This window comes from Podarcis vaucheri (assembly GCF_965113315.1).
Source record: "Podarcis vaucheri genome assembly, chromosome: 17".
Taxonomy (NCBI): domain Eukaryota; kingdom Metazoa; phylum Chordata; class Lepidosauria; order Squamata; family Lacertidae; genus Podarcis; species Podarcis vaucheri.
In genome coordinates, this window is record NC_138755.1 from 607,003 (window position 1) to 629,301 (window position 22,299).

General features: G+C 45.5%; 1 protein-coding gene across 11 annotated transcripts in view; it reads right to left on the bottom strand.

Moving 5' to 3' along the window:
• The window catches only part of LOC309522493 (uncharacterized protein), a 145,689-nt gene that overhangs the window by 74,471 nt on the left and 48,919 nt on the right, over positions 1-22,299 (bottom strand). For 4 of the 11 annotated variants that reach the window (XM_082205799.1, XM_082205805.1, XM_082205796.1 and 1 more), the window contains exons 6-14: positions 19,911-19,996; positions 17,675-17,715; positions 16,154-16,297; positions 15,852-15,986; positions 10,494-10,544; positions 9,981-10,049; positions 9,466-9,543; positions 8,264-8,329; positions 3,095-3,151 (exon numbers count right to left, since the gene is read on the bottom strand). In XM_082205799.1, the coding sequence (XP_082061925.1) occupies positions 3,095-3,151; positions 8,264-8,329; positions 9,466-9,543; positions 9,981-10,049; positions 10,494-10,544; positions 15,852-15,986; positions 16,154-16,297; positions 17,675-17,715; positions 19,911-19,996 (727 nt within the window). Of the gene's footprint in view, positions 1-3,094; positions 3,152-8,263; positions 8,330-9,465; positions 9,544-9,980; positions 10,050-10,493; positions 10,545-15,851; positions 15,987-16,153; positions 16,298-17,674; positions 17,716-19,910; positions 19,997-20,550; positions 20,644-22,299 lie in introns of all 11 variants that reach the window. The other 7 variants (XM_082205798.1, XM_082205803.1, XM_082205802.1 and 4 more) reach the window with 7 other exon arrangements.

Here is a 22,299-nt window from a genome sequence, read left to right on the forward strand (position 1 = left end):
GCTGTTACACAGTGCCTAATTAGGTCCCTCTGCCAACTACGCACCACTATAATTGATACAATCCAAATTCTGCTCTACAAGTGCCTAAACATGTCTCCAATGCTACCATATGTCTTGAAACTGGATCCATGAGAATCGAGGCCAGAGTGTGACTCGCCACTTTTAATTACTGGTTGAGACTATCTTTCTTCCTGAGCGGCCTTGCTCCCCTGACTATTAAGGATGATTTCCTTTTTTTTTTTTAATGATATTTATTAGAGGTTTAATAGTTACAGAAAAAAGAAGAAACAATAAAAAATTAAACAAAACAAAACAATACCTTACAATACATCAGAAATAAAAAGAAAAACAAAAAACAATAAAGAAAAACAACAAGAAAAACAAAAACATTTAAAAACACATCCAATGTTTCCATATCTTTACCTTTCAATTACTTGTTTCATCGACCTCCTCACACCTCCCTTTTTTGTATTCTAGTTCAATTAGCTATTTCAGCAAATCCTTTCCATCTTTCTCAATTTTTGTTCTATAATTTATCTTAACACAATCTAACCTTAAATTTTCCACTTTGGCCCATTAACAATCTGTTTTTGCTTAATTCTTTATAACATTTCTGCTAAAGCCATATAACTTCATTCCAGCATCCTTCTAACATATTAAGGATGATTTCCAATCAACATGAAAACGAGCAGTGAAAAATATAACTACTCTAGGCTTCAACCCACAGATTTTACTTGACATAGGGCATGAACAAGCTAAAAAAACAAACAAACAAACATTAAACAGCATGTGGAAGACACAGAATGTCAAGCAGACCTAGCCAGGTCCCCAAAATTTCTAATCAGTGAAACCAGTAGATACCTCACCTCCCAAATGCCATATATAACCAACCTTGAAATCCCAAACAGTGTAGGGCCTTCACTCTGGCCTGTTGTCAGGCCCTCCCCTCAGCCATTCAAGAAGGCCGTAATAGGAAGCCACCATACGAGGAGAGGAAATGCCCCTGTGGCTCTGGGCAGCAGGAAACAACGGGAAATGCCTTTTCCCATTGCCAGTACTATATAGACATACGAGCCAGGTTTATCCTGCCTATCCTGCACAAATTCCCAGGACATACAGAACAACTCAACATCTCCCTACTACTCCAGGATGAAAACCCAGATGTTACATACTCAGTTGCTAGGTTTTGCACTGCCATGATGGATATTCGCTGAAGGATGGTTTGTGCTACAAACCAGTCTTAAACTGAAGGCCCATATTGCAAGACCGCTATTCCCCTAAGCTCCACCCCTTATAGTTGTTTTAACTGTATGTCTTTTAGTCCTTATCTGTTTTAATTATCAGTTCTTATTCCTCAATTATCTATCCTGTACTCTATTCACATGTTTTATCCTATGCTTGTTTCCTTGTTCTTATTTGATTTAACAATCACCTGTTTAAATCTGAACTGCTATTTTATTCATATGTTTCTCTTATTCTGGTCTGTGACTATAATAAAGTTTATTCATTCAACAAATCACTGTTAGTGATCTGTACCCCAACCAATCTGAATTTAAGATTATGGTCCCTTTGCCCTTGGGAAAGTTCCCCATCCATCTACTGTTTAGACAAGAATTTGGTATTGTAAAAACTTAGCAAACACCCTCAAAACAAAAACTTGTTTGTGAGAACTTATAAGCTCCCCAAGCTGTAAGCACCTCCCCTTAACTACATAGACCAACCTTCACCAAGCTGGTGCCCCCCAGATTTTGGACTACAACTCCTATCAGTCATGGCCTTGCTGGCTGAGACTGATGGGAGGGTACCAAACTGGTGTAGGATGACCTGTCCTAGACATATCCCTCTTGCCTCTGAATCAATGCCCCAAATGCACTTTTTCTTAAAAGGTTTTCACATAAAAATTACAAGCCTCACCTATTCCAGTTTTAATTGTTAAAGTCTCTCCCTCCTACCCTTCCTCCTCATTTATCAGACAGCAGAACCTACCTCTACCTGACTGTTGACCTCTGAGCAGTGACAGGTTGACTTGTGTCAATCTGTGGCTGGTTCAAAATCACCCCTGGATAATCACAGAGACTAAGAGTCTGTTGGAAGATGAACCTTCTGCATAGTGTTATCTTCATCTCACAAAGGAACAGGGTAAGCAACTGATATGAGTCGGCCAGAATCCTAACAAAGTAAAACCCGGACTACTACTTCAGAATAAATATTCACCAAAGAAACAAACAACAAAGAAGTGGCATGCACTCACTGACCCCAACCAGAGTGAGCAATGAACATGGAAAATAATAACTGAAATGGGAAGTCTACATTTAGGGTTTGTCTTTCTGTTGCTTCCCAGCCCTTTTAGAGACAAAAGCCTTCTGCTTCAAGAAAGTACAATCTTTAACAACAACAACAACTAATTTAGAGCATGTGTGTATGTCACAGTCACAGTTCTGTGACTGTAGAGTTGGAAGGGACCCCAAGCGTCATTTAATTCAACCCCCTGCAATGCAGGAATCTCACGTAAAGCATCCATGACAGATGGCCACCCAACTTCTGCTTAAAAACCTCCCGAGGGAGACTCTTCCACTGTCAAACAACTCTTACTGTCAGAAAGTTCTTCTTGATATTTAGCCGGAATCTCCTTTCTTGTAACTTAAAGTCATTTGTTCAAGTCCTACCCTCCAGAACAACTTCTGAGATATTTGAATATGGTCATTGTATTTAAACACTGGTTTGGGTCCTAGCCTCTGGAGCAGGACAAAACAGGTTTGTTCCCTCTTCCATGACAGCCCTTCAGATATTTGAAGATGGCTGTCATATCTCCTCTCAGTCTCCTCTTTTCCAGGCTAAACAGACCTAGCTCCTTCAACCGCTCCTCATAAGGCTCGGTTTCCAGACCCTTGATCATCCTGGTTGCCCTCCTCTGCACACGTTCAAGCTTGCCAACATCCTTCTTAAATTGTGGTGCCCAGAACTGGACACAGTATTCAAACAGAATAATGTATGCAGGTTGCTCTAGACTTGTGTAAGATACTTTCCAAGGTGATATTGCTGACTGTTAATGCCGTTATACTGTGTAAGACATAGCTCCCTGTTGCCTACTTACCTTTTGTCTTACTGTAGGGATGCCTCCAGGATCCCGTTCCATGGTAGGTTTCCATTTCTAGAAAAAGGGAGACAAAGAGGTGGTGTGGTGAGTAAACAGAAATGTTCTGCATTTGGAAATTCCCATGAAATTAGTAGAGAAGAGCGGAGAGAGATACAGGAGAGGCATGATTGAACTGGCTTCCCTAACTTGGTCAAATTCATATTTTTTTAAAAAAATGATATTTATTACTTTTTGAACAGTTTCAATACAACACTACAAACAAAAAAAGGAAAAAAAAGAACAATACAAATACAATACAAAAGCACTACATACAAAACAAAACAAAAACAAACAAAAACAATTTAAAAACACCTCAAACATTTTCAATACAGTGGTACCTCGCAAGACGAACGCCTCGCAAGACGGAAAACCCGCTAGACGAAAGGGTTTTCCGTTTTGGAGGCGCTTCGCAAGACGAATTTCCCTATGGGCTTGCTTCGCAAGACGACAGCCCATAGGGAAATATCCGGGACAGCGGGGAAGCGCAGCGCGTCTTCCCCACTGTCCTCGGACCTCCTCCGAAGCCGGACGGTGGGGCGGGAACGCCTCCTCCCGCCGCCGCCGGGCTTCGGAACGCTGCTCCGAAGCCGGGCGGGGGGGGCGGGAACACCTGCCCCCACCGCCGGGCTTTGGAACGCTGCTCCGAAGCCGGGCGGGGGGGCGGGAACACCTGCCCCCGCCGCCGGGCTTCGGAACGCTGCTCCGAAGCCGGGCGGGGGGGCGGGAACACCTGCCCCCGCCGCCGGGCTTCGGAACGCTGCTCCGAAGCCGGGCGGGGGGGCGGGAACACCTGCCCCCGCCGCCGGGCTTTGGAACGCTGCTCCGAAGCCGGGCGGGGGGGCGGGAACACCTGCCCCCGCCGCCGGGCTTTGGAACGCTGCTCCGAAGCCAGGCGGGGGGGCGGGAACACCTGCCCCCGCTGCCGGGTTTCGGAACGCTGCTCCGAAGCCGGGCGGGGGGGGGGCGGGAACACCTTCTGAAGGCGGGCGGGGGGCGAAAGTCTTTGTCCCCCCTGCCTGCCTTCCCAGGGGCTTTTAAATCGTCCCAGACAGCGGAGAAGTCCTCCGCTGTCCCGGGGCGATTTTAAAATGCCGCCCGCCAGCATTTTAAGATCGCCCGGACAGCGGAGAAGTCCTCCGCTGTCCCAGGGTTTTTTAAAATGCTGGGGGTGGGAAGAAAAGCCCTTGTCCCCCCCCCCAGCCTTCAGAAGAGGTCCAGGGACAGACTGTCCCCGGACCTGGTCTGAAGGCGGTTTCCCTAGGAACGCATTAATTGATTTTCAATGCATTCCTATGGGAAACCGTGCATCGCAAGACGAAAAACTCGCAAGACGAAGGGACTTGCGGAACGAATTAATTTCGTCTTGCGAGGCACCACTGTATCTTATCTTTCATTCGCTTATTTCCAACGACCTCCTCACACCTCCCTTTTGTATTCCACTTCTATTAATTGTTTCAGCAATTCCTTTTCATCTTCCTCTTTTTTCTATCCTATAATTATCTTAACACATTCTTGCCTTATTTTTTCCTTTAATTTTCTATTAATCTATTTATACTTAATTCCTTATAGCATTTCTACTAAAGCCATATAACTTCATTCCAACATTCTTCTAACATTCATTAATTTTACAATATTTCTATAAATAGTCTTTAAACTTTTTCAAGAAGCAGCCATTCTCTCAGCCAGCAAAAAGCAGATGGTTCACAACAAAGTTTAGGGGTCTGGCAGGGCAAGTCCACCTCCTTCTTTGACATCCGTCAATATCTTAAATTTTACTCAAGGCTTCCTGCCCTGCCAAACAAATCTAGAGACGTCCCTCTGCCACCTCCTGAAACAATCCATCCCATCCAAAGCTTGCAATGTTTGAAACAAAAGCAACATCCCCGACAACACAGAAGCCCTCATCCCCACCACAGCAACTCGGCCCAACAATAACAACTTCAGATTTATCCATATTTCCAAATCCCCCTTCTCTTCAATCCAATGTCCTTCACAGTTATCCTTGAATAAATTCACATTTCTGGCAGTCATACTAACCCCCAAATACCTCTCTTTCTCAACCGATGTTAGTCCTGTCTCCTCCTGAAACTCTCTCAAGCTTTCCTTTTCCTCAGGTAGGGCTCTGATCCTCAGATTCATCTGTTTCTCTTTAAGTTCAATCATATCCAATGTCAGCTTGTGTTCATCAAGTTGTCCTTGTATGGATGGGACTCTCTCTCTCTCTCCAGTTGTATTGCTTTACATTCAGCAGCAAGGGTTTTCTCCTTGACTTCATCCGCAGTTTGCCGTGTCAAAGTAGATTCCTGTATCAATTTCTGGATGGTTTCTGTATTGGTATTCACCTTTTGTCCCAGATTATTTAAACTTTCTACAATTAAGTCTATTTTAATATTTGCAGCATCCACTTTCACATTTATCGCGTCTGTTTTCTTGTGAAGCTGTTCCAGCGAATCATTTATTTTCACTAATACGACCGCTAAGGCCTCTTCTGTTGACATTCTGTCTGTTTTTTCCTTTCCATTTGCCATAACACTTAAGAGATTCAAGGTCAATCCCAGAGTCTCACAATTTTTAACCTTGCAGCTGGAAATTCCCCTAGCCCAGCTCCTGTAGAGCAACCAATTTCAAAAGCTTCCACTAGGGGAAAACAGTTTCTATTTGTATTAGTCAGTACTGTCCTCTTTTAAACAATGTTCCAATAATCCAAAGTTAGTTTCAGTTTTCAGTTACTTTTGCTCCTTTTTTTAAAAAAAAAACACAGCCGGAGACAGTAGAAACAATGTATTCTCTTGTTTAGCTACCTGTCAATGAACGTTCTAAACGCTGTCAATGAACATTCCAAAAGACATCGATCCTGCTAGCAGCCCGTTTCCAGGGTCTGAGCGGCGGTATTTTAACTCTCTTGACTCTCTCCTACAGGCATATTCAGTCCACCACTTAACCCCCTCTTCTCCTGTCTCCAAAGGGGGGGGGGTTAGTTCTTTGACAATGGAGATTTAGTCTTTTTACAAAAGGCTTTCCAAGACTTCGGCTTGCATGCTCATTGCTTTAGTTTATTTACAAAAGGGGAGGCGGACTTCCTGTATTGAACCTCCCTGTTTCGATGCCAAATTAAACGTTTAAAAATCCAATTCCCCCACTTCAGCTCTACTCACGGGTAATTGCTTTAGAGTCAAATTGTCCACAGGAAAAGGTTAGTGCTCTCCGGCAACAGCTATGCGGCTTCGCTCCATGGAAGAAGCAGACGATTCGAAGCACCGCGCCGCTCACCCCACGTCACTCCGGATCCCCGAAACCGGGTTTCCCTGCGAGTAGGGGAGGCGCAAAAGGTGCCCGCCGAATCCACGTTCACAGGCTTCTCCCGCCTGTGATTTTTACGGGTCTCCGCCTTCGCCGTGGCGGTACAGACCCAAATTCCCACGGGGCAAATTCCTCCCGATCAGAGGAATTCCGCCATTGCCGGAGGCACCAACCCAGAAGTCTCCTAACTTGGTCAGATTCAGATCATTTGCAAAGAGATTCAATCACAGTTGTGCCCATTCCCAAGAGGCAACCACATGAAATGTTTGTGGGACCAATATCAGAAGGATGGAGGATAAAAGCCATCCAAACCAAACAACTCAGTCTGCATGCTCTGCAAAACTTTAAGGTCAATCTGACACACAAACTCCCTAAATTTCTGCAACTGGAACTCATTTGTAGTGGAATTCATCCCAAGCTCATTGGCAAAGAGCATTTCCCCACACTCTCAGCAGAAAGATCAGCCAAATAGCTAACAAGCTGGTCAAAGCCTGGATTCAAATACCCAAGTAAAGCTTAAAATTAGGACAGTAGGGATGGCATAAGTGTGAGGATTATCAGAATATGCCCATATGGGAAGCACCGTATTTTTTGCACCATAACACTCACTTTTTTCCTCCTAGAAAGTAAGGGGAAATGTCTGTGCGTGTTATGGAGGGAATGCCTACGGGTGGCATGCCTACGGATTTTCCTCCTCTAAAAACTACGTGCGTGTTATGGTCGGGTGCGTGTTATAGAGCAAAAAATACGGTACTCAGCATGGGTACTGCTGTTAACACACATATATGTCTACAGCCAAAATCCAGTGTGCTCATGTCTATAAGTCAATGCAGACACGTTATGCACCCCTTGGCAGAGACAGCATCAGAGAAGAAACACAATATGCCTATTAACTGCACCTCGACCCAAGTATTTTACTTTTATTGACATATGGTGGTGAAACATGTCTTATGGACGTAAGAGGAGCCTGCTGGATCAGACCCACAGCCCATTTAGTCCAGCATCCTATTCTCCCAGTGGCCAACCAGATGCCTGTGGAAAACCTGGAAGCAGGACGCAGTGACCTTCTCCCTTCCTAAGATTCCCAGCAACTGGTCTTCAGAGTGTTACTGCCTCTGACTGTGGAAGGAGACTACAGCCATCTTGGCCCTCTCCTCCTCCTCCCTGAACTTGTCTAATCCTCTTTCAAAGCCATCTACAGTGGTGCCCCGCAAGACGAATGCCTCGCAAGACGAAAAACTCGCTAGACGAAAGAGTTTTCCATTTTTTGAGTCGTTCCGGAAGACGAATTTCCCTATGGGCTTGCTTTGCAAGATGAAACGTCTTGCGAGTTCTTGTGAGTTTGTTTCCTTTTTCTTAAAGCCGCTAAGCCGTTAATAGCCGCTAATAGCCGTGCTTCGCAAGACGAAAAAACCGCAAGATGAAGAGACTCGCGGAACGGATTAATTTCGTCTTGCAAGGCACCACTGTACGTTGGTGGCCACCAGTGATTCCTGTGGAAGTGAATTCCAGTTTGACTATGTACTGTGTGCATAAGTACTTTCTTTTACTCTGTCCTGAATCTTCCAACATTCGGCTTCACTGGATGTCCCCGAGAGTGAGAAAAAGCTTTCTCTATCCACTTTTTCCATGCCACGTTTAATTTTATAAACTTCTGTCATGTTACCCATTACTCACCTTTTCTCTAAACTAAAAAGGCCCAAACGCTGCAACCTTTCTTCACATGGGAGCTGCTCCATCTTTTGCTCCCACAGAATACCCACATGACCCACAAAACTTGTGCTGCAACAAAAACATCTTTGTAGGATCCAGCATCAAGCCACTTACTGTGGTAGCAGAGCGCTTTCGACGATGGCAGCTTGCAGCAAGCTGGGCCTTGGGAAGGGGCCCATCCTGGCAGCCAAAGAAAGGAAGAAAGGAGAAAGAGTGAAGATATCCCCACATATTCAGAGTCATCAGAGGCAGACCCAGCCAAAAGCTCAGTCCAGGAGAAAGAAGAGACAACAGGACACCTCTTTCAAAGGAGGAAGATTGTGCTGCAGAAAGGGAAACTCAAGAGATGTATGTTGCATCTCATATCAGTCTTGGGGCACGAAAAACCAAGAGCCTCAAATGAAGGCCTAATGCAGGCAAGATACAAGGAAGATCCAGGTGTTTCTGGACTGCGTCTTGAGCTTAAAATTGTGCCTATTTTCCCTCGGCTTTTTGACTCCATCTTCCTGCTTCTAGGACTATTCTAATCCATAAGTTCCTCAGTTCCTCCTATTCCCAGTTATAGCAACCAAGTATGCTAACAATGTACAGATTCTTAGTGTACTTGGTTGCTATAACTTGGAGATTCCGACTAAACATCAGGAAGAACTTTCCAACAGTCAGAGCTGAAGAATAGTGGAATAGACTCTCACGAGAAGTGGGAGACGTTCCTTCTTCGAGGTTTTTAAAGCAGAGGCTGGATGGCCATCTGTCGGGTATGATCTACTTGAAATTCCTGCATTGCAGGGGAGTGGACTAGATGGCTCTTAGGGTCCCTTCCAACAATTTTATGCTCACTCCTGCCTGCCCCTTCAGTGCTTGTGCCAGGGCCTAGTCTCCAGCTCAGCACTCTAGGAATATAACTAACCAGAATCAGAAGAGGCATATGTTTAATGCAGCAGGCACTAGCATATCACCATGATCTTTAGAGCTCAACCTGCAGCATACTCCGCCAAAAGATGATTGGCCACATTTGCTTTCATTCTTTCATGAAGATCCAGTTGGAGGAAGCCACAGCACACCACACTTGCAGATTATGGACAGCGTAGCCAAACCTGCTTTACTGTAAACTGCATTTCAGTCTCTCAATGAATAATGTGATGGCAGTGACCAGCTAGCAGTAGGTTTGACGATTCTCCCCCCTATTATTAATATCCCAAATGAGCAGGGAATGGGAGACCAGGCTAGCGCATGCCGACATTCTGCAGGCCTTCCAATCATATCAGCTCAGCCAGGACTGAAAAATTACACTCCATTCTGTCTTGACCCCCACTCACTGCAGATGCTGGTGGTGCGGCTGGCAGCCTCTTGTGGTGTCCCCTTGGGGCCCGCTGGACCTTGGGAGCTGGCCCATCCTGGCAAGCAGAGGGGGAAAGAGGCAGGAAATACAGGAACAGATAAAGGCATACACAAAGCTAAGGGACTTCTGACACCAGGCATATAATCCTAAAAGATTATTGATGAAAAACACAGCATTGTGTTCCATCATCCAAGGAAATGAGAGGGCTAACAACCCTCCAAGATGACAAAGAGAATGTGTCTGACCAAAAAAACCAACTTACTGGCCAAGCAGGCATTTAAATCCAGGTCTACCCAGTTCATAAATCAAACTCTCCATTATCTGTCTGATAAATTGGGCATTCTGACACCCACTACGACACACACCACTCCCAGGCTCATGATATGTGGATCTGAGGTGGGGGGAGAACTTGAGTCCAATATCAGATGGACTGTGTGCAGTCACACATTCTTGCCTCCTGCATGAGCTGCATGCAGATTCAGTACCACTCACTGTCACAGGTGCTGACTTCTTCTGCCGGCGCCGTGCTGGTGTAAAGGTCTCCTCCGTGGAGAGGACTTCCTGGTGTCAAGCAGGAAAGAGACAGAAGAGGCCATCAGGCACAGCACAGACTTGCCAAGGGATGAGGAGGAAACGAGACGCCAAGACATCTCCCCAAGAACAAATACAGACCCAGAGAAAGTCATGCCCAAGGTCTCCATATCGGAACTGATGGCTACATATTGCAACACACCAGCTAGTACAGCCATCATCAAAAGAGGAATATGAGATCAGCATGCTGCTGCTCCCAACATTAGCCTGACAAGCTGCAGGCCCTCACCATGACTGATGACTGAACAAGAGGGGGAAACATACCAATGGCAAGAGAGGCGCTTTTCCAGAAACCAAGAGGCTACATGTAAATCTATGAAGCAATATAAATGGAATAAAGGAGCACAACATCCACAGGAATGGAATCAACTAAGAGATGTCAAACCCAGAGAAGGCAACACAGCAGGTACTTACTACTGTAAGCTTCTTCGTGCTGTAGCCATCTTTCTTGGGTGGAATTTTTTTCTGAAAGGATCAAGAGATGGTTAGTGCCAGAGCTACAGGTCACCACCTCATTCAGGATCAATACAAATCTCAAAACACACAACCCAAGAGTGTGTGTGACAGGAAGGGCAAGCAGAATATTCACAGAGCAAGCTAAAGCCTTTTCTAGAAGAAGGATAACCCAGAAGATGGGAGAGCAGTCTCCAGGTGTGGTTAATTCTGCACTGACCATGAAAAGTGACCATTCTCATCAAGGAAAGCAGAATCCAGCAACATGTATAAACAGTACACCTTATTCACATTTCCATCATCCCTTGTTTTATCTAATTTTAAGTATTTCGTAATCATGTTTGAGAGCAAAGAGCTATACAGGCCAATGACCCTCTACCCCTCCTCCTGAAAACCTCTCTGGCTTCTGAGATTTCAGCAAGCAGTACCCTTGCATTTTCAACTGCAAAAAGAAAGAAAGAAAGAAAGAAAGAAAGAGAGAGGAAGGATTGTCAAGGAACTGAATTCTGTGATAACCATGCCACTGGGCTGTAGCAGAACCACCTCAAGATGTTTTAGGTTCTGTGTTTGAGAGTCTAGGGCTTGCTGATTGGAAGATCGGCGGTTCAAATCCCCTCAATGGGGTGAACTCCCGTTGTTTGGTCCCTGCTCCTGCCAACCTAGCAGTTCGAAAGCACGCAGTGCAAGTAGATAAATAGGTACCGCTCCGGCAGAAAGGTAAATGGCGTTTCCATGTGCTGCTCTGGTTTGCCAGAAGCAGCTTAGTCATGCTGGCCATATGACCCGGAAGCTGTACGCTGGCTCCCTCGGCCAGTAAAGCAAGATGAGCGCTGCAACCCCAGAGTCATCCGCGACTGGACCTAATGGTCAGGGGGCCCTTTACCTTTACGGTGAATAGAAACAAGCCTACTTCAAACTATAGTTTATGTGATGGACTATATGGAACTGGCAGAAATGACTGGCAGAATCCGAGACCAGGGAGAAGAGTCGGTGGAAGAAGATTGGAAGAAATTTAAAGACTATCTACAGAAATATTGTAAAATTGATGAATGTTAGAATGATGTTGGAATATGAAAAATGGATTATTTAGGTAAAAATTTAATGTCATAATATTTTAAAATTAAAGACTAGGATAAACAAAGAGGGTAGGGATTTGCTGAACCAACAAACCGAATTGGAATACAAAAAAGGGAGGCGTGAGGAGGTCCGGGAAATAAGCTAATGAAAAATAAGTAATGGAAAGATGGAGTTGGTTTTAACTATTTTTTTTTGTCTTTTTGTCTTTTTGTCTTTTTTTATTTTGTAATACTTTGAAAATCTTAATAAATATCTTATAAAAAAACAAACAAACTATAGTTTATGAAATTGGATTGTTTCCTCTATTCATAGTTAAGATTAAGGTATAATTAAAAGTTTGGACAACCTACTAATCTGTGATTAATAAATCTGAATGTTTTGGTCTCCTCATGGCCTTGCCAATGGAGGACAGTGGAGAACGTGTGAGTTTGGGATGGGGAGAAGAAGGAGGTTAGGCTCATTCCTGTAAGTATTAAGAGGTACTTCTACATGTGCTACATATTTAGGCTGCCCGCAGGAAGGTAAACGGCGTTTCTGTGCGCTGCTCTGGTTTCGCCTGAAGCGGCTTAGTCATGCTGGCCACATGACCCGGAAAAACTGTCTGTGGAAGCGGACAAATGCCGGCTCCCTCGGCCTTTAAAGCGAGATGAGCGCCGCAACCCCAGAGTTGTTCGCGACTGGACTTAATTGTCAGGGGTCCCTTTACCTTTTTAATGTTGCTCTTAGAGCAGAGAGACCAAGTATGGATCATGTCAGGGAACTGACATCGGAGCCAGAGGCGGAGGCAAGGCTCCCAAGTGATGCTGGAGAAGGGCCCAGCAGGGAGAGAGGCAGCTCATCAGCGGGGGAAGGAAATCAGCGTAACACCAGGGATAAAGGGGGGCAGATGGGGGAATCGGTGAGGGGGCTCCAGGACTCCTCGCCGGAGACCAGCGGGGAGAGCACAGGTCCTCCGCTACCCACGCCCTCCCTGCGCAGAAGACTTCCGCGCAGGGAGAGTAGGAGGAGACCTGGCGTCAAACAGCTTTTATGCTGGAAAAGGTTTAAGAAACGCCCACTGACGGATTCTGCTAGCGACTGAAACAGCCATGAAGTGAAGGGCTGTCCAGACAGAAAAGGTTTAACCAGGCAACCTAGCCAGGAGTGGCGGCAGCTTACTCACGAGCAACCCCTATTATTATTACAGATCACATCAAATTGATGGCTATGTCAGGAATTTCAACATATGCAATAATATTTCAAGGGGAGATCCCAAATCATCCTAAATGATCCAGAAGTTGAGTATTCTTGGGAGTAAAGCGAAGCATGGAGTAAAAAAAGTTACTATACCATATGGGTTCCTTCATAGTCTATCAAGGATTCCTCAAGGGGGTGGGGAGTAGCAGTACCCAAGATTTCCCCAAAAGAAAGCTTGCCTGTGACTTTGATTTTTCCCAGCAATATGCAGCTGCAGGAAACTGTTTAAAATTTATTAGGCTACATTGTCAGTTTGCCCAGGGCAACAGCAAGTCTCAAAACGCAAGCCAGTATTTCTGAGGAACTCACTCCACAGACAAGCGGAAAAGAATATCAGAAGGTAGAAAGTGAAAGCAACCAATTTAAGTCTTTGATCCTTCCTTATCCAAGTAGCATACTTCTCATGAGAAGAGGAGACTCCCTGGAAAAGACCCTGATGTTGGGAAAGATGGAGGGCACAAGGAGAAGGGGATGACAGAGGACGAGATGGTGGGACAGTGTTCTCGAAGCTACAAACATGAGTCTGACTAAACTGCGGGAGGCAGTGGAAGACAGGAGTGCCTGGCGTGTTCTGGTCCATGGGGTCACGAAGAGTCGGACATGACTAAACGATTAAACAACAACAACAACAAATAGTACTGGAGAAGATAAAAGCATCCGTAAATAAAAGAGGGAGATCAGAAAAGAGGGATTTCATAGTTGCTGTTGTTGTAAGTTATTTGAGGCAACATCTATGTAAGCTTCATACTGTAAACTCCCACAGAAGGGGATAAGGAGTGAATATTTATTCATTAAATGCCCCAACACCTCAAAGCCATCCAATGAATTCAAGAGGTCTCTTAGTATAACAAATATATATCCTTACCCTACCTGTAGAATTTGTCACCACTTTACTTTTAGATGCCTTTGTGAGCAGAATTTTAAAGTTGGACGGGTTATATCAGCAACTATTATTACTATTATTATTTTATTTGAATTTATATACCACCATATACCCGGAGGTCTCAGGGTGGTTCACAGAAGAAAATCAAAATATAAAACCACAAACTATATAATCAAAATAAAAACAACCCAATACCCCCCGCCCCCCAAAAAACCACACATTTTAAAAGAACATAGGATGTCAATTAAATCAACCAAAGGCCTGGTTAAAAAGGAACGTTTTTGCCTGGAGCCTAAAGGTGTATAACGAAAGTGCAGGGCGAACTTCCCTGGGGAGAGCATTCCAGAGATGGGGGCCACTGCAGAGAAGGCCCGTTCTCGTGCTGCCACCCTCCAGACCTCTCAAGGAGGAGGCACACGAAGGTGGCCCTCAGGAGATGATCTCAGGGTCCAGGTAGGTTCACATGGAAAGAGGTGGTCTTTGAGGTATTGCGGTCCTGAGCCATTTAAGGCTTTATGGGTAAAAACCTAGAATTGGGCCTGGAAACTAATTGGTACCCAGTAAAGTTGGACCAGGATCAGTATGAAATGCTCAAACCATCTTGAGCAACCTGGCCACTGAATTCTGCACTAGCTGAAGTTTCTGAACTGCCTTCAGAGGCTGCCCTACATATAACGCATTGCAGTAATCTAACCTTGAAGTTACCAGAGCATAGGCAACAGTAGTTAGGCTATCCATGTCCAGATAGGGGCATAGCTGGGCCACCAGCTGAAGCTGATGGGAGGCACTCAGGGGCAAGGAGGCCACCTGAGCCTTGAGCAACAGCAAAGGATCCTGGAATACCCCCAAGCTATGTACCCACTTCTTCAGAGGAAGTGTAACCCTATCAAGAGCAGCAGACTAACTTCACTGGATGGCTCAATGAAAAGTACTTTCCTTTTCCCAAAAATATAATCGTCATGAAGACAGAAGCTCTCAGGCAATGGTATTACTCCACAAAGAATATTCATCTACTTTAATTTCAAAGTTGGGAACCTGATAAATTCAATAAGCACCACACAACTGGAATGCAAGCTACATTGTGTGAAACATGACTGTTGCCTTTATGAACGTACAACTAAAAAGAAAGAGAATCCAAGAGAATTTAATTGGATTGACAAAATGCATGTTTTTAGGACTTGGCAAGCACTCTAAACAAAGCACAAAAGGCAATCCTATAAAACCAATGAAATGTTCTGAAAACAGTATAGAAGTCAACCCAACTTGCCGTGGTCCAGTGCAACAGCAGAAGCATGATGCCTAAGATAAAACCACGCCATAACCACAGTTTTGTCCACCGCCCCAATGCCCCCATCTCCTTCCTTTTGTTAGAATTCCTGTTCCATGATTGCAGTCATAGGATTGTTGTCTTTCGCGTGACGGTATATGTTTCGACTCCACAGAGTGGGAAGTGACAGACAGGATGTTTGTGTTATTGTGTTCCGTGAAGTGGGACTATTGTCCTTTGTTCTTTTTCTCTTTGCTGTCTGATGCAAAAGGGAGAGGGAGCCATGTTGCAGTGCTCCGTGTGTGTTTACAGTGGTGCCCCGCAAGATGAATGCCTCGCAAGACGAAAAACTTGCTAGACGAAAGGGTTTTGCGGTTTTTGAGCTGCTTCACAAGACGAATTTCCCGACACCGTGCTTCGCAAGACGAAAAATTCGCTAGACGAAAAAACTCGCGGAACAAATTAATTTCGTCTTGCGAGGCACCACTGTATATGTAAATAAAGTAGAATAGCCAAAATGCTGAGTTGCTGAGGTCTGTCACACTCAAGTTGCACAAACTCTGTGGATCCCTAAGTGTGCCAGTGTCGGTTGGCATCAGTCACTGTGATGTTCAGGCTGAAGAAAGCTTATGAAGCTCCAGAACGATCCAGCAGGAGGGAGAGAACATGCCAGTCGGGCATGTGTCTCTGCCAGGGTCCTACTCAAGTGTAGAATGAACTCCTGACACCTTTCACACCTATCCTGTTTTGCTCCCTTCTCCTTCCTTTCCCACCCATCCTGTTTTGCTCAGTGCCCTGATGGAAGTACAACAGACTCTCATGGGATGCAGAACCTAGTCAGGCCAAGCATACACACCTTGCGTTTAAGGCAGCGGCGCTTGAGACATTTCCATTGCCGCTTCATGCCTGGTTTCTGCCTCCGCAAGCAGATGTGGCAGCTCCCACAGTCTTCAGTTATCTTGCAAGCCTGACACATACCACATTCAAGGCCCTGCAATAGGAAAGGAGTGCGGGGAGAAAGGAAAGAGAGACAAAAGAACTGTTAAGGCTTGAAATGGCTGCCAAGTTCATTTGGGGCAGGGAGGCCAAGAACAAGGAACAGCAGAATTTCTGGAAAGGGACACAAGGGAGGTATAAGCAAGGAGCAGCCAGTGGTACCTTTTTGACAATCTTCAAGCATCGGCGCAGCAGACATTTGATGCCAATGCGGAGCTCGGGGCTTTTGGCTCGCAGGACACACACACTGCAGATGCCGCAGTCCTGAGACATCTGGCAGGCTTGGCACACACCACAACCAATTTGCTGCAAGGGCAGAGGGTAGGGGGTGAGGAGGGATTCGGGGAAGGCAACACCATGAACCCAGAACCTCCAAGCTGCACCGTGAGCCTGTTGGCCATCTTGGCTGACTCAAAGGAGAACACAAGAAAAGGACACCATCTCCAACCTCTAACACAAACTCACCAGGCCATAGATGAAATTACCTTATACTGTAGTAAGTCAAGGTTTGCATAGCCCAGTGCCATCTACTCAAGCAGCAGCTCTCAAAAGGTCTCAGACCATGGTTTTTTTCTGAGACCCTTTACGCAAAATCCTCTGACTCAAGATGCCAGGGATTGAACATGGGACCTTCTGCCATACAAAGCTTTGTCACTGAACTCTGCTTATCACACATCTATCCCAGTCATTTATGGGGCTCCCAGTGGCATATCATCCAAGAGAATACGCAGCTTCAAGTCCTCCACTGCTATCTGAGAACTGGAGACACGTCCCTTACCTCTGCTAACAACCCTAATGCTTTCATCCATCCCAGGGCATGGCCAAGTCTTGGTTGTTCTCTGAATGGGTGACTTGAGTTTTCAAGCCTTTTCCAAAATGAATATCCCATCAATCAACCGGCTGGGAGGGTGACATTTTAAAGCCACCTGTCCCTCTGTCAACTGAAGGCAGAACGTGTTTTTAAGAGAATAAAACATAAATATACACTTATCTCTTAAATCCCTACTGCACAGGCACAGGAGGATTTTAAAGCACTAAAGGGTTAGGCATGTGCAAGTCACTGCAGGCCAGCTGCAGCCAGGGACACTTTTAAACACACACACACACACACACAGGTTAGAAACGGAGATAGGAAAGCGAGGAGCCAAAGGGTACTTCTTAAACCGAGGTTATGGGTGCAACAATGGAATGTCTAGGCATGCTTTTTTATAACAAGAATACAAAGCTGGAAATAAATGAACTGCAGCTAAAATATTATGTTCATTTTTTTCACATGGTCTAGTCCTTCCCCTGCCCACCCCCCTAATATTCTTAAGAGGGTGTCTTCTCCAGGGTCCTTAGAGAGTAGCTGGAAGTGGGGAGGCAGAAAAGGTCTTCCTTTCCTTCCACTCTGCAGTTTTAATCTGAAATCTTAGGCGCAGTACTGCACCCAGAGCTCAAAAACTGCTTGCGCTAATGAAATCCCCAGTCGCAAAATGCCCCCAGAACAATGGGAGTTTCACTCACTGACACCCCCACCTGCAGCAGGTAGACAGCAGGTGTTTGGCAGCGGGGCAGAGAGATTGTCACAAAGTGTAGAACCTGATAATATAAAGCAGGGTTTACACACACAGATCCCATCGCCCCCTACTTCAACTCATATTTCTAAGTAAACAAAAAATGTTGGTAAGCTCTAGATCTTACCTTGTAATATCTCTGCTCCCGATTGAAATCTCTTCTCTGAGCTGAAAAGAGGAACAGGAAGAAAAGATTAAAACCTGTGCAAGAACGAGAAACATTGGCTCAAACACCCAGTGCTAAGGAAGTCAGTCACAAGGAAAATAATTCAACGTTAACCGATAAGCTACCAGGAGTATGAAGTGAGCACCAATCCAATAGTCCCACACCTGGGACTATTTCCCACACCATTCTTCTGAACGGTGATGGGGGGTGGGGAAGAGACTGAATCGCATTTACATGGCTAATCTGGATAAAATTTTCTGATGCCCTAGAGAAGATATTGAGCGCCTGTGGCCCTGCAGGTGCGGCTGAACTATAACTCCCATAACCCTGGAAAGCATGGACAATGGCCTGGGATAATGTGAAATGTAGTTCAGCAACACCGGGCTGGGGTGGGGTGGGGTCAAAAGTTTCCTTCACCTGCCCTAGAGAGTTATCCAATTTAGCATGTCAATTTTGCTTGCACTTAGTAAATAAAATTTTGAAATAGCCAAGCCTGCTTAATATGGCATTTGGAATTTGCATCCATTAATTTTTATTAATGATCATATGAAATGGAAATTTTCCACAGGAAAACAGAAAAACATTCCACTCCACATCACTGCTTGTTAGATGAAGCAGCTGAGGAATGAAGTAAATGAAGGCAAGGAAAAGGTCTCCCAGCCATGTTTCTGAAGCATGAAACCGACCCTCCTCTATGAAAGGGAGCACAGGGAAGGGCTCACACAGGGAAGGCAAACCTGTGACCTCCCAGTTATTGCTGGACTCCAAACCTCATCAGCCCCAGCCAGCAGGGTGAATGGTCAGGGATGATGGGAGTTACTGTCCAATATCTGGACAGCTTGCAGGTTCCGCATCCCTGGGATAGATGAGGAAGAGGAAGGTGTAGTTTGAAAGATACATAGAAAACAAGAAATAAACCTTTAGTATTAACAGGCATCTTCCGCTGTGCAGATTTCCCAAGGATTTGTAATCGCAGATGGAGTGGGGTGAAAGTCTGCTCAGTGTACCTTCTTTAACTGAAGTGAGATCTGCATCAGTGCAGAGCAGGATCTTTTTGGCTACAGCACCTACCCTTTAAAAACTCCTATCCAGGGAAGTGCTCTACTACTTGGGGGTGGGGGATAACTTGCCCTGTCTACTGGTGTTCATGTAATTACTAGCAAAATACCAATTACTGTGGCACTTTGGGTACAGCAGAACAAGAGCTTACACTGCAAAGACCCTGGGTGGGGTGAATTCCCCAAAGGACCATCCCTGTGTCACAGGGTCAAAGGTGGAGTACGTGGTTTGACTCCAACAACGCCATCCTGTTAGCATAAGGACTTCCCATTGTGCAACAGCCTCCAGAGCAGATTTTGGGGCAGAGGGCACTGGACTCCCATCATTCCTGATCACTGGCCATGCTGACTAGGGATGATGGAAGATGGGGGGGGGGGCTAAGGCTCCCTACCCTGCCATAGAACCGAATGGCTGGCTACCAGTCATTAATTACTATGTGAGAAAGTAAATGGATCCTCTGCTAAAATACGACAGAACCTAAATGCAGCCCTTGCCTACCCCAGTCATTAAGAACCATCAGTGCACAGAGCAAAGCAGACTCAAAATTCATAAATGTACATTTTTTTCAATTCCCCAATATATTGTACTTAATGCAGATTGTTTTCCTGTGAGCCACATTGGGATCCAATCATGACTGAAAAGCAGGACATAATAAAATAAAAAGCAAGAATTCTCTGCTTAGCTCTTAATTCATTCAAAGGCTTATCAAAGTCAGACTGCTTTCAGTATACTGCTCCAACCATGCTTTTGGAAAGCAGCAAAAAAGGGGTTGGGGACTTGCATCAATCGACATTTGCAACACTGCTTCACACAATGCAATGTCAAGAGAATCATTATTAAAGAAGTATGACATGAAAATGTTTGGGCAGTAGCTAATGATCAACTGCGCAAAACTCCAAGAAATCAGTGGCTTTGTTTAAACAAGCAGAGCAGAAGCCAAGTGGCAACAGAGCTTAGCTGAGGAAGTGGGAAAGCCCATGTATATGTTTACAGGGTCATGATTCAGCCATCCGGCATCCTTAGCTAGTAGAATTCAATTATTCTCAATTGTGGAGACAGAGCAGAGATCTCCTCGAGCACTTGTGTTTTACTTCTGTGGACATGGGTTTGTGTGTCCTGCTTTTATTTAAGTACAAACCTCTGCAATCTGGGCAGAGCCACCGACAGCGTCTCTGGGAGGGGAGCATCACTCCTGGGAACTGTCCTTGACAGCTGGCACAGCATCTGGAAGAAGAAGAAACAGGAAAAGTTAGGAGCAACAGTCCCAACAAAGCATCTCCAGCCCTATATGTTTCTTATGTGTTTGCTTATATCCCACTCTAAAGGCCCAAGAGGCCCTCAAAATGATTCTTGCAACACAAATGTATATCATTAAATATAGCACTAAGGACTGAAACAACATGGTGTCCAAGATTGTTCCGATAGCTTTCTTGCCATCGTCCCTGGTCTTCCTTGCTAATGCCCTTCAGCCTTCAGACAGCAAAGCCTACCCTGGACCTCCAAAGCAAGGAGAACTCAGCCAAGTGACTGGAACATGATGGAGGCAAGTTTCTTTGCTTCTCAGGCATCTGTGGCTGACACAAACTGGGTAGGAAGTGATGCTACAATTGCCCCACATTTTGAAGGGATTCCATATGCGAGGCCTTGAGCAAGCACTTGGCACTTGGAATAAGAGGCATTCAGGCTTTGAACTGCTCTCACACAACCCTTACCAGGCAGGGTCACAGTGTACTCCAGAGCATACCTATGGAAGGGCTATCATAGTTACAGTCAGCTACCTGGTCAGGCAAGTGGAAGTGGGAGGCGTGTAGTAACTTGGCTTCTGATCCAAGCTTCTCCGTGCCTTTCTGCCTTCCGAGTCCTTGCCTAACCTAATTATTCCAAAAGGAGGAAAGGTCAGTAGTTTTTAGCAGTGTACAAGGAAGAAGACATCAAGTACAGGTAATTTTCGTAGTGCTGTCAAGCAAAATTTCTGATACATGTCAAAAAAATGACAAGTGGGAAAATAAAAGTTTTAAGGCTAATTGTACACTATTCTAGGTTCTGAAGTAGGTCAAGCATGGAAGAACCCATGTCCACCCCAAACAAAAAAAATTATGCTCTTGTATTTAATGAACCAGGTCTCTAATGTAGAAAGGGTGTTGCAAATTCAGTGTTGCCCTATGTCAATTGTGCTTGCCAGACAGAATGATCAGTCTCCCCTCCCCCCCCCCATTCTGGGGGTTCTCTCAACACACCAGGGCCAATTTCAGGGTGTGTGGAGGGTCACACAGGGGAAGAGCGGGGGGGGGGAGGTGCACTGTGCAAGTGGAATAATAATAATAATAATAATAATAATAATAATAATAATAATAATAATTTATTTATACCCCGCCCATCTGGCTGGGTTTCCCCAGCCACTCTGTGTGGCTTCCAACAAAAGATTAAAATACAGTAGCCCATCAAACATTAAAAGCTTCCCTAAACAGGGCTGCCTTCAGATGTCTTCTAAAAGTCTGGTAGTTGTTGTTCTCTTTGACATCTGGTGGGAGGGTGTTCCACAGGGTGGATACCACTCCTGAGAAGGCCCTCTGCCTGGTTCCCTGTAACTTCACTTCTCGCAGTGAGGGAACCGCCAGAAGGCCCTTGGCACTGGACCTCGGTGTCAGGGCAGAACGATAGGGGTGGAGATGTTCCTTCAGGTATACTGGTCCAAGGCCGTTTAGGGCTTTAAAGGTCAGCACCAACACTTTGAATTGTGCTCGGAAACATACTGGGAGCCAATGTAGGTCTTTCAGGACTGGTGTTACGTGGTCTCGGCGGCCACTCCCAGTCACCATTCTAGCTGCCGCATTCTGGATTAGTTGTAGTTTCAAAGGTAGCCCCACATAGAGCACATTGCAGTAGTCCAAGCAAGAGATAACCATAGAATGTACCACTCCTGCAAGACTGTCCAAGGGCAGGTAGGGTCTCAGCCTGTGTACTAGATGGAGCTGGTAGACAGCTGCCCTGGATACAGAATTGACCTGCGCCTCCATGGACAGCTGTGTGTCCAAAATGACTCCCAGGCCGCGCACCTGGTCCTTCAGGAGCACAGTTACCCCATTCAAGACCGGGGAGTCCACACCAGCCCACCCCGTCCCCCAAAAACAGTACTTCTGTCTTGTCAGGATTCAACCTGAATCTGTTAGCCACCATCCATCCTCCAACCACCTCCAGGCACTCACACAGGACCTTCATCGCCTTCACTGGTTCTGATTTGAAAGAGAGGTAGAGCTGGGTATCATCCGCATACTGATGAACACCCAGCCCAAAGCCCTCCTGATGATCTCTCCCAGCAGCTGCATGTAGATGTTGAAAAGAATGGGGTAGAGGACAGAACCCTGAGGCACCCCACAAGTGAGGGCCCAGGGGTCTGAACACTCATCCCTTAACACCACTTTCTGAACGCAGCCCAGGAGTTAGGAGCAGAACCACTGTATAACAGTGTCCCCAGCTCCCAGCCCCTCTAGACGGGCCAGAAGGATGTTATGATCAATGGTATCAAA